Source organism: Hyperolius riggenbachi, chromosome 3 (genome assembly GCF_040937935.1).
Source record: "Hyperolius riggenbachi isolate aHypRig1 chromosome 3, aHypRig1.pri, whole genome shotgun sequence".
In the NCBI taxonomy this organism is placed as follows: Eukaryota; Metazoa; Chordata; class Amphibia; order Anura; family Hyperoliidae; genus Hyperolius; species Hyperolius riggenbachi.
In genome coordinates, this window is record NC_090648.1 from 188,600,559 (window position 1) to 188,612,855 (window position 12,297).

General features: G+C 43.7%; 1 protein-coding gene across 4 annotated transcripts in view; it reads right to left on the reverse strand.

Moving 5' to 3' along the window:
- Nucleotides 1–12,297, reverse strand: part of AP4E1 (adaptor related protein complex 4 subunit epsilon 1) — a 112,147-nt gene that overhangs the window by 81,831 nt on the left and 18,019 nt on the right. For all 4 annotated transcript variants that reach the window (XM_068275445.1, XM_068275443.1, XM_068275442.1 and 1 more), the window contains exons 2-3: nucleotides 10,905–10,976; nucleotides 1,097–1,220 (exon numbers count right to left, since the gene is read on the reverse strand). In XM_068275445.1, coding sequence (XP_068131546.1) covers nucleotides 1,097–1,214 — 118 coding nt within the window. In that variant the 5' untranslated portion in view covers nucleotides 1,215–1,220; nucleotides 10,905–10,976. The remainder of the gene's footprint in view (nucleotides 1–1,096; nucleotides 1,221–10,904; nucleotides 10,977–12,297) is intronic.

Consider the following 12,297-nt stretch of genomic DNA (forward strand, 5'->3'; position numbering starts at 1 on the left):
CGATTTTTAAAATGTGCTCAGAAAGCGCTAATCAATCAAAAGCGCTCAGATAAGTGCTTACAGTGTGGCTGAGCTCTAATTGAATGGTCTCACTCTCGGTTAGCAATTCCTACATTTGCAATACATTAGGGTTAGTTTGTCAAGACAGGTACAAAGAAAACAGGAGCAAACGCAGTGCAGTTGCCCAGGGGTACTAAGCAAGTTTTAAGCGTTAAAAGAGTCATCAGGCAATTTCTGCTACTCCCAATCTACTTACCTGGGGATTCTTCCAGCCCCTTGCAGCTGACATGCCCCACGCCACAGCTCGCTCTCAGCTGCCGGCCCGGGGTCCCCGACGGTGTCTTGCCAGGTCATCCTCTACCGTGCCTGCACGAGCGCTGCTGCCAATTGAGTCCACATTGTCCAGACTGTACTGTGCAGGTGCAGTACTTCTGCCCAGTACAGTCCAGACAACGTGGACTTGACTGACAGGCGCAGTAGAGCACAGCCTGGCGAGACCCCGTCGGGGACCCCGGGCCAGCGGCTGAGAGCGGAGCTGCAGTGTGGGACATATCAGCTGCAAGGGGCTGGAAGCAGCCCCAGGTAAGTAGATCGGGGGTAGCAGAGATTACCTAATGACTCCTTTAAGGTGCCCATTAACAGTGGAATTTCAACGCACAATCAACCTTTCCAAGCAATCGAAAGAAAACGATAGGAAATCTCTGATCAAGCCCACAAATGGGATAGAATATATAACCGATCCAATCATTTCAGATAAAGTTAATCAGCAAAATGGATCGATGTAAAAAGTTGAGAAAATTGAAATGATTTGACACAATTGATTAGTTGGTTGGTTGATAAAATTTGTTGTAGATCAACACTATCCAATCGTTCACTAAACTTTGACCATTAACGGCCATCTCTGACTGACACAAGGAATCCGATTGGTTCTGCTAAGGAACTGCTCCATTTCTGCTCTGTTTTGTTAATTCAGGGCCACAGATGTATCTGGATAGTCAGTGAGATGTGTGCCAGCAGCTGGTTACATCTCTCAGCAGTATGAGAATAAAGTGTCAGTGCACTTTAGGCCTTACATCACCTTCACAATGGTACCTACCAACTCGTTTTTCAAGCAGATTTCCTTGCTGGGCAAGCTTGATGGCATGTATGTATCCAAAGGATGCTTCATATCCCAGCATTTCACAGTAAATTAGCCTCACCATGCATTCTTTCATCTGTCTCTATTGTGGAAACAGAGGAATATGATTAGAGATGACCTATACAGAGAATTATAGAAAGACTGGATGACTCATTTCAACAAAGCACCTTTGCTAAACACAGATGTTTTTCCATTCAAACAAACTTGGTTTTAGATGTCCAGCAATAACAATAAAAAAAAATCCCCTTGGCACATTAATTCAACAATCTATTGGCCAGTATCTTCATTTCAGCTCACTTGGGGAATTAGTCTCAAAGCCATTAGTTAAAAAGGTATGTACGTACCTGTAAAGAAGCATGAAAATAGAGCAACAATCTACATTTCCAATGCCATTGTGAGCAATTTCTGACACAATTTGAAGGACCACTATCGCAAACATTTGTAGACTTTGAATTACATTAAAAACACAAAAATAAAAAGTACATTTCTCCCAAAGTAAAATGTGCTATAATTTACGCTTCTCCTATTTTGCTGTCACTTCCAGTAGGCAGTAGAATGCTGACAGAACCGACAGGTTTCAGAATAGCCAATCTCCTCATGGGGGATTCTGGGGGTTTTATTTATTTTCAAAAGCACTTAGTGAATGTCAGTTGCTCAGTTCATCTGCCAGAACCGTGTGCAAAAAAAAAAAAAAAAAAAAAAAAAAAAAAAAAAAAAAAAAAAAAAAGGGGGGGGGGGGGGGGGGGGGAATTGCAGCAACTTTGTATAGTTCCTTTCCAGGGAGTGCTTTTGCAAAGAATAATTAAAATACTAAGAATACCCACATGAAGAGATGGAGTAGTGAAAAAGCTGTCGGTTCTGACAGATTTTTACTACTGTAAGTGACAGCAACATAGGAGAAAAGTAATTTATAGCTCATTGTGTGTGGATCCGCATAAGCTTAAATACAATTTGACTTCCAGCATGCAGCTGATAATACCATAATCAGATCCATTAACAGTGCGTTTAATGGATATCTATGGAGTAATATACGCATCTACAGCAATCACTTGCTCTCATCAACAGGAATGGATACAAACACTTCTAGGAAGCTCTTGCAGTGATATGATCCTAGAAAAGTAGCATAAGCCAGGGTTTCCCAACCCTGCCCCCAAGTACCACCAACAGTGCATGTTTTGTGGAAATCCATCAACTCTGCTGAGACACCCCACCTGTGAAGATTTGTGATTTTCTGCAAAACATACACTGTTAGTGATACTTGAGGACAGGTTTGGAAAGTCCTGGTATAAACTACAAAGCAATTTTTCCTCCATCATGCACTAAATAAAAGCAATGTTCTCCCCAGGTCCTTTCAGCTGGGCACTGTGCCTGGCTAATTTTGGTGAGAGCCCGAATCTCACCGGGTCTCCTCCTCATCCCGTTCCTATGCATGCAGAGTTGTGCAAGGGAGCTCTCCTAGCTGCAGCGGGGTCCACACTCCTCCTCTTCCACAGCACTGGAAGGGGATGAGGGGGAAAGCCAGTGACCGCTACTTTTCAAGCTGTTCATGCACGGCTCCGTGACAGAGCAAGCACAGCTCAAAGTTGAGGGAAGAGTCATTGGTTTGGCTACTGGTGGGAGTTTCCATTCCAGCGCGATTCTACTGAACATTTCTTCTTGTTGTAGCCTGAACGAGCCACATCTATATCAGCATTTTCAGGGTACATGTATCCTGGTAATTTCCCTGCTGATCTTCCTCCGTTCAAGCATGCATTCTAGCCAGCAATAACCTCTGCTGCTCAGCCTGAACAGTGTCCCATCCTGGTCAGATCTTGCCCTATAATCTGCCCATCCGCCAGGCTCTTCAAGTAGTACAACAACAGAGGCTATTATAAGCATGCCGCACTGAAAAGGCTTCGGAGTTTGAATTTAACCTCTTAAAGGATATCCGAGTTGATAGCAGTGTATACAGCTTTATTCACCTAGGGCTTCTTCTAGCCCCTAGAAGTCTGACCAGTCTTCTCCTGTATCCTGCTATCAGTGCCCTAGTGGATCAGAGGGTTCTGCGCATGCACTTCTCATGATCACTTTCCCACAAGTGTTCTGCGCACTGCAGTGCTACTGCACATGCTCAGAACGATTCAGGCAGGGGGAGCGTGCACGATAGCAGCAGGTGTGCACCCACACATGTGCAGAGGCTACAGCACTGACAGCAGGACTCGGAGGTGCAGCGGTCAACACACAGACTTGTAGGGGCAGGTAAGTAAATCTGTATACACTTATCACCTCGGATTAACTTTAAGGCTAGGTCCACAATTGTCTGTAGATCGGATCCGTTTCAAATGGATCTGTTTTTGTAAACAACTTTTTTTCTCTCCGTTTTAAGAGAAAATGGCCTTTTTGCAGCTACGTTTACAGTACGTGCCATGTTGGAGGGGGTAGCAGGCAGGAAGGGGGGCAACAGTGGGGGATTGAGGGTCAGCCCCACCTCCCTCACCTGGGTCCCCCCTTCCCCACTCCCCCTCCAGCTAGTTTCATCACAGCTCGCCTTCACTTCCTGCAATGCCACCCCCTGTAATTCATTGAGCAGAAAGTGACAGCGAGCGGTGGAATGCAAGGAAGTTCCTTGCTCGCCTCTTGCCTTTTATACATTGCTACATTGATTTTAATTAATGAAACTAGCTGGAGGGTGAGCGGGGAAGGGGGGGACCAACCCCCCTCCCCACTGCTGCCCTCCTTCCTGCCTGCTACCCCCTCCAGCATGGAGCCCACTATACACCTCTATCCCCACCCTGTGGCAAACGCTGGGGAGAAGTTTCCACAGATTGTAAATGTAGCTGCAAAAAGGCCATTTTCTCTCAAAAAGCAGAGAGAAAAAAAAGTTGTTTACAAAAACAGATCCATTTGAAACGGATCCGATCTGCAACGGACAAGTGTTGACCTAGCCCTTGCTGCCTGCTACCTCCTCCAGCATCAGCCATCCTCCCCTGGGACACAGAAAACTGATCAGTTTCTGTCAAAAGATGCCTATGTAGAGGGGGATCTGTTTTGGCATTCATTTTCACTACCCCTCCGTGCATCCGCCTGTATGTGCGGTCTATGAAAATCCTACAAATCTGCACTGTCTGTTCAGGTTTTCAAAACGGATCCCCCTGAATGCAGACTGATTAGTTTTTTTTTAAAGGAACACTATCGATTTACATATTTTTTTCAATTGAGATAGGAATTGTTTGGGAAGAGTTGCTAAGTACTGGTGTATACATTTCACTGGCAACCTCTTTGTTTACCGTTATCAAAATACTTTCAAACTTTACTGACGCCATAAGGGGAGCTCACACTTGATCAGTTAACCCTGTGTGTAACTGTGTGTGAGAGGGAGAAAGCTCCCAACAGCTGCAGCTTCTGTGTTCTGTGTTTCTGACTAAAGTGTCTGCAGAGAGTAGAAGAAACTTGTTATGAACATTTGTAATTGTCACAGCTTTTCATACGGTTTTTGCTTTCTGAGAAAAATACTCTGTAGTCTGATATGCAACACTGGCTATGCATTGAAGCAGACACCCCTTCTGCAATGGATTTGTCTCAATATAGCTAAATCCTACACTCAATAAATTAAAGCTTTTGCCTCTAATATTTAACATGAAATGTAGGAAAATGTTTACACAGCTACTTAAACATTATTTGCAGACTGTCATTTTAGAACACTTGGGTATTGATAGTATTCCTTTAAGTGAAGGCGGCTGCTATTTTTAACATTGGTATCTGTGGCTCTGGTTTTGATCCGGGCTAAAAACCGAAGCCACGGATACGTTTTTAGAACAAGTGTGAACTGACCCTTAATTGAAAATAGGAATAGGAGACTGCTGTGAGGTTCAACAGATTATTGCTGCTACATACACAATGAATTATCTCATAAATTCATTTTCACTTCAAGTTTACTTTAAGGAGAATGTCAATCCTATCTCTGTTTAATCCTCATCCTGCAAAACCAGAGAGGAAAGTGTTGCCAAAGGCACATTTTTTATTTAGTATTATGCCCCACTGGAAATTACCATTATATGTTCTTTCCTGTATAAAGCTGAAAACATCCTGTGGCAGCTCTGTGCTTGCAGATTTCTGCCCTGATGTACTGCAGTCAGTGGGAAGCTGTGGAAACACACAGAGCCTATTCTCATTCAGTCTTCATTCTGCTGCCCTTCTTTTAGAAGTCTCATGCAATGATCAATGAAAAGGAAATGAGAAACAGAAGAACTAGCGGCACAATGTAAACTAAACACAACCACAAAGGATTAAACTGATTAAAAGGCTGCAGAAAATGGCCTGTGATCTCTTTAAGCCTTCATTTCAGCTTTCTGCAGTCTTATTTAGATCATGGCAGGTTAGAAATATTCCCTGTACAGACATGCCGCTAGTCTGTCTGGCTGGCAGCTTACCTTGCGTCATGGAGAGAAGGGGGTGGAAAACTGGAAGCACCCCCATTATGGGGACTACAAGAGAACTACAGCAGCCAATAAGCAAGAGCAATCCAGCACTCTGGTTTGTTTTGTTAAACGGTAAGCCAACATCAAAAGTTACCCATCTCTAAATGTTCATTTAAGATGATGCTTGTCTGGTGTAAGGCAAGCATGTGAGCAAGCATGTTTCAGCTGTAGTGTTGGTCTGCACATTGCCCAAGCGCCCACCAGGGGCGTAACTAGAAATCACTGGGCCCCCCTGCGAATATTTGGATGAGGCCCCCCCCATAGGTGCCAAATAATCGTAATGGGGCAGCGTTTCACTGTAAATTAATTGTAAAGTGGCCAGCATTTTACCAGACAATCGTAATGTGGGCCAGAAAATCGTAATGTGGGCCGAGTTCACCAGAAAATCGTAATGTGGGCAGAGTTCACCAGAAAATCGTAATGTGGGCACCAGTCACCAGAAAATCGTAACGTGAGCAGCAGTCACCAGAAAATTGTAACGTGGACAGCATTCACCAGACAATCGTAATGTGGGCAGCTTTCACCAGAATATCGTAATGTGGGACAGAAAATCGTAATGTGGGCAGAGTTCACCAGAAAATCGTAATGTGGGCAGCGTTCACCAGAAAACTGTAACATGGACAGCATTCACCAGACAATCGTAACGTGGGCAGTGTTCACCAGAAAATCGTAATGTGGGCCAGAAAATCGTAATGTGGGCAGAGTTCACCAGAAAATCGCCATGTTGGCAGCAGTCACCAGAAAATCGCAATGTGGGCATCAGTCACCAGAAAATCCTAATGTGGGCAGCAGTCACCAGAATATCGTAATGTGGGCAGCGGTCACCAGAAAATCCTAATGTGGGCAGCAGTCAGTCACCAGAATATTATAATGTGGGCAGCACACACCAGAAAATCCTAATGTGGGCAGCAGTCACCAGAAAATCCTTATGTGGGCAGCAGTCACCAGAAAATCCTTATGTGGGCAGCAGTCACCAGAAAATCCTTATGTGGGCAGCAGTCACCAGAAAATCGCAATGTGGGCAGCAGTGACCAGAAAATCCTAATGTGGGCAGCATACACCAGAAAATCCTAATGTGGGCAGCAGACACCTGAAAATCGCAATGTGGGCAGCAGACACCTGAAAATCGCAATGTGGGCAGCAGACACCTGAAAATCGTAATGTGGGCAGCAGACACCTGAAAATCGCAATGTGGGCAGCAGACACCTGAAAATCGTAATGTGGGCAGCGGACACCTGAAAATCGTAATGTGGGCAGCAGACACCTGAAAATCGTAATGTGGGCAGCAGACACCTGAAAATCGTAATGTGGGCAGCAGACACCTGAAAATCGCAATGTGGGCAGCAGTGACCAGAAAATCGCAATGTGGGCAGCAGTGACCAGAAAATCGCAATGTGGGCAGCAGTGACCAGAAAATCATAATGTGGGCAGCAGACACCTGAAAATCGCAATGTGGGCAGCAGACACCAGAAAATCGTAATGTGGGCAGCAGACACCAGAAAATCGTAATGTGGGCAGCAGACACCAGAAAATCGTAATGTGGGCAGCAGACACCAGAAAATCGTAATGTGGGCAGCAGACACCAGAAAATCGTAATGTGGGCAGCAGACACCAGAAAATCGTAATGTGGGCAGCAGACACCAGAAAATCGCAATGTGGGCAGCAGACACCAGAAAATCGCAATGTGGGCAGCAGACACCAGAAAATCATAATGTGGGCAGCAGACACCTGAAAATCGTAATGTGGGCAGCAGGCACCAGAAAATCATAATATGGGCAGCAGACACCTGAAAATCGTAATGTGGGCAGCAGACACCAGAAAATCGCAATGTGGGCAGCAGTGACCAGAAAATCGCAATGAGGGCAGCAGTGATCAGAAAATCGCAATGAGGGCAGCAGTGACCAGAAAATCGTAATGTGGGCAGCAGACACCTGAAAATCGTAATGTGGGCAGCAGACACCAGAAAATCATAATGTGTGCAGCAGACACCAGAAAATCATAATGTGGGCAGCAGACACCAGAAAATCATAATGTAGGCAGCAGACACTAGAAAAAAAAATGCACCTGTGAAAAAAAAACAATATTCACTTACCTGACAGAAGTCTTCTCCTCTCCCGGCATCTGGCTCGTAGCTCCCCGAGTCCTCCTGCAGCACATCTCCCGCGCTGACAGGCAGAGTGCAGGGCTACGGCAAGATGGCTGCCGAAGCCCTGTACTAGAGACACAAATAGTCTCCAGTGTAGGGCTTCTTCAGCGGCCATCTTGCCGTAGCCCTGCTCTGCCTGCCGGAGACTATGCAGGCTGCTGGAGCGGGGCTGCGGGGAATGAACTGGCGCAGCGTCTATTAGACGCTGCGGCCAGTTGAGCACCTTGCTGGGGGGTCCAGAGCAGCGCTCCCCCCACGCACAGTGAGCGGGCCCCAGAGCAGACCCGGGCCCCCCTGCGGCTGAGGGGGTCGCATCCCCGGTAGGTACGCCGGTGGCGCCCACCCCTGGCGCATCACCCAGCACCTCTGTATGTAACATGTGACAAATTGTTTGTTACCTTGTGTCAGTATGGGCTGTTTCTTGGACAGTGCCTGGACTCTGCACACACTTTTTACATGAACCTCTCCATGAGCACGTCCATATGACACCAATCCTGCCATTGGAGTTGTAAGTGGGTTGTAGCCTGCATAGAGTGCCAAGCCACTCTTTCTTCAGTAAAGTTTCATGTAACATTGTGGGCAGTGGCTGGCACTGTATCTGGGTTAAACTCCAGGTGACTGCCTTAAGTGAACCCAAGGTGAAAATAATCTGATGGGATTAACAATTGTATTTATGCTCCTCCTCCTAGAAATGACTTTTTTTTAGATATCCTATGGCTTTATTTTATATTTAAACATTTACAAATTAGATTGAATATTTTGTTGTCTCTGCTCAATGGCAGCTTATTAAGTGTTCCTGAGTGAAAATACATGCAGGGACATAGGGATTGTGGAATGTATAACTGCTTCTAAAAATGAATGAGAAGGGATGAGGGAGTGGCTGTCTTTAGAATGATCTTGATACAAACCTAGAATGCATCTCTAAAAGCGAGACCAGCCTTTCTATGGAACAGTCATTTCTCAAGAAAAATCATGCATTTTGGTAAACAGTGCTGCTTTTCTAATGTTCTGTGTGTCAAAGCTATAAAGGAAGACATTCCTATGGAGGTCAGGCTAAGATGCACAGCACTGGGGAATGTAATTGACTGACAGGATGAGGGGGAGCTCTCAGCATAGGTTCCCACTACATGGGATGCACAATGGTGAGTTCACAGCATATCCTGAGTGGATACATTGGGCCCCCTTGCGTGTCTATTGACATGTTCCCACTACTCACTGCTGCGCATCCATTCTGCTGTTGCTCCCACCATTTGGGTCCCTGCTGTTGTCGCTGAGCTCCATTGCATGTGACAAGTGTTGGTGTACAGATCTAAGTCCTGGCAGAAGCAGGCTCCCATTGCTGAACAACACAGAGGATTCTCATTGGTCCACCACTCAGAAAACCAAAGCAACCCTGTTGCTAAGCAGGATTTTCATTGTTTTTTTGCAAACCAAATCTGAGATGGATTAAGAGGAAATGAGGCCCCAGGCAAGGTAGTACCTTTGGCTCTCTTTTATGGTTCTTGTGTTAACCTGAGATGGGAGATGGGTCAGAGAAAGTAGCAGTTGGGTCCCCTGACAAACACTAGGCTTCTGCCTAGGTGCCCTTGTGGATAATCCTGCTCTGAATCCAATGGGAGCCTACTTCTGCTGGGACTCTGTTCTGTATACCGACACTTGTCCCATGCAGTGGAGCCGATCAATACTGGCAGAAACACGGTGGAGAACCCGAGATGACCGACGCAGACACAGAAGACAGGTGAGCAGAGCAGGAACGTACAAGTCAGCAAGCCCAGTGAGAATGTACACTGTCTGTTCTCATAGGCCTGCATTCATTTTATCTGCATCCACTTATGCAGACTGCCAAGAATGTACATATCCCATAAATAACATAGGATACATGAACATGTCAGTTTCTTTGGTTAATTTTTTTTGTCTAGTGGGAACGGGTCCTTGCTGAGCGTGGCTAAACATCTTCACTGTCATTAGCAGTAAAGACGATCAGCATGCATAAACTCAGCATTTTCTCATACTGCTCTACCCCACTCTGCTGGCTGCTTTGCCAGCCAGTACTGCCCATTATTCAGCTGCTGGAGGGATTATTAGTATGGGAGAAGTAATACCTTCTGTCAAAATGTATTATTTGCCGATGTAAATCCCTTTGTTCTTAAAAATGGTGCATTCAGCTACCGGTGACACTAGGTAGTAATAAAAAAACATTAAAGATGATAAAAAAAAGGGGGGTATTACCATGGTTTTGCATTACGCCAATTAGCCAGCAACAAGGTTTCTTGCTTTTAACTCAACCCTGCAGTAACCCATACTAATAATTCCAAATTGGTTGCAATAGGAGTTCTGAATCTTTAAATAAAGACAAGACATACACGTATTCATGTAATATCCAGTTCAATCAGGAAGCTTTGCCATCAGAAAAATACAATTTCACACAGAAATTCTCTGCTATGAACCAGTCTTGTCTCCTGCAGTATGAGATGAAAGAAGAATCTCCCAGCATGGTGCAACGAACTAATAAGGTTCCCAGGAGAAAATGAAAGTAAGCCTATTAACCCCTTTCTGGCAATTATAAAAGTACGTTCTTAGAGCTTGGAATTATGTGGCAAATATACTGGAGTAGAGGGGACATTTTGACTGTAATTTCCCTTTATATACAGTATGTCAATGACAATGTGTTTTTATGTTTAATGAACAGGTGATGTATCTGAAAAACAGGTAAATAAAACATGTTCATATTCATGCTGTTATGTTATACAACCATCAAAAGCACAATTTCCTATTGAGGTAGTGTAATACAAGATACTATGGGCCTGATTCACAAAGCGGTGCAAACTTTTTTGCGGGCTTTTGCGCGCGCAATTTGCCACGATTCGCGCGATCGCGGAGTTTTGCGCGCGCAATTTGCCACGATTCACGCGAATCGCGGCAAATTGCGTGGGCAAATCTCCGCGATCGCGCGAATCACGGCAAATTGTGCACGCAAAAGTCCGCGAAAAAGTTTGCACCGCTTTGTGAATCAGGCCCTATATATTTTAAGTCTAGCATACCTGGGTAATTTAGCACACTGCCTGACAAAGAAAAGAACAACTAAGGAAAAATATCAAATACAGTACTATTCAATATATTATCAGCCACAAAGAAAAAAAAACTCATAGTAAGAATAACCTACCAGTGTAGTATTTGGAGAAGAAACTGTTGTCTTCAGATTGGCAAGCTCCTGTTGGATTAGTTTTTCTTCTTCCTAAAAAACAGATATTTCTAATGAAAAAGCTGGACAAAGATTATTTGATCCCACATAGTACGAGGCACAAGTATGGACATTAGCTCTGCTGATCATTTCATCAACTGGCTAGACTAGAAATGCCTGCTAGAAGTTGAAGCTTTCTCTCCACGTGATCCCTACATGTAACCTCTAAAGACATGCATGAGCATGACACAACGGTTAGGCTTAAAATGCACCTAAAGTGGCAGGTGACATGATGAAATAAACATGGGTACATACAGAACGTATACTAGTTAGAACTTGTCTGTGTGCCCTTATCTTTTATTGCAAGAGTTAAGAAACCAAAGCTTTATCTGTGCAGTCAGAGCCAAAACACTTGTATTTGGTTGAACAAACACTCCTGATAACAACATAGATCCAATTTTCTTCAAGGGAAACCTGAAAAGACTTAACCACTTTAGCCCACAGGACGTAGCTCCTACGCCTAAATATGCATGCTGGATGTAGGAGCTACGTCCATAAAAAAAAAAAAAAAAAAGTCCATAGAAGCCGCAATTGTTCTGTTACACATCCCTTCTCCATTTCCTGTAAGTATGCTTACAGGAAGCAAAAAAAAAAAAAAAAAACAACATTTGACTGGTTATCTTGTGGCCAAATAGTAAAAGTACATCTACATACATTTTTTCTAAAATTAATAGATATTTTTACATTTAAAATTAGCTGTTTACCTCCCACACACCCAAAAATACTCAAATAAAATGTTTAATTAGAAGAAAATTACAATAAAAATAAACAAAAACACATAAATAGTTACCTAAGGGTCTGAACTTTTTGAATATGCATGTCAAGAGGTTATAATACTAATATTTTTTAAATTATAAGCTTGTAAATAGTGATGGACGCAAAACTGAAAAAAATGCACCTTTATTTCCAAATAAAATATTGGCGCCAGACAAAGTGATAAGGACATAATTTAAATGGTGTAGTAACCGGGACAAATGGGCAAATAAAATCCGTGGGTTTTAATTATGGTAGCATGTATTATTTAAATATATTTTTTTATTTTTTATCTTAATATTCCTGTTAAAATGCATTTAGAATAAAATATTTCTTAGCAAAATGTACCTCCCAAAGAAAGCCTGATTGGTGGCGGAAAAAACAAGATATAGATTATTTCATTGTGATAATTAGTGATAAAGTTATTGGTGAATGAATGGGAGGTGAAAATTGCTTGGATGCATAAGGTGAAAAAACACTAAAGGCTGAAGTGGTTAAAGGAAACCAGAGAGGGTGCAAAAGACCCCGACTGACGCGACAAAGTCAGTTACCAGGGATGATT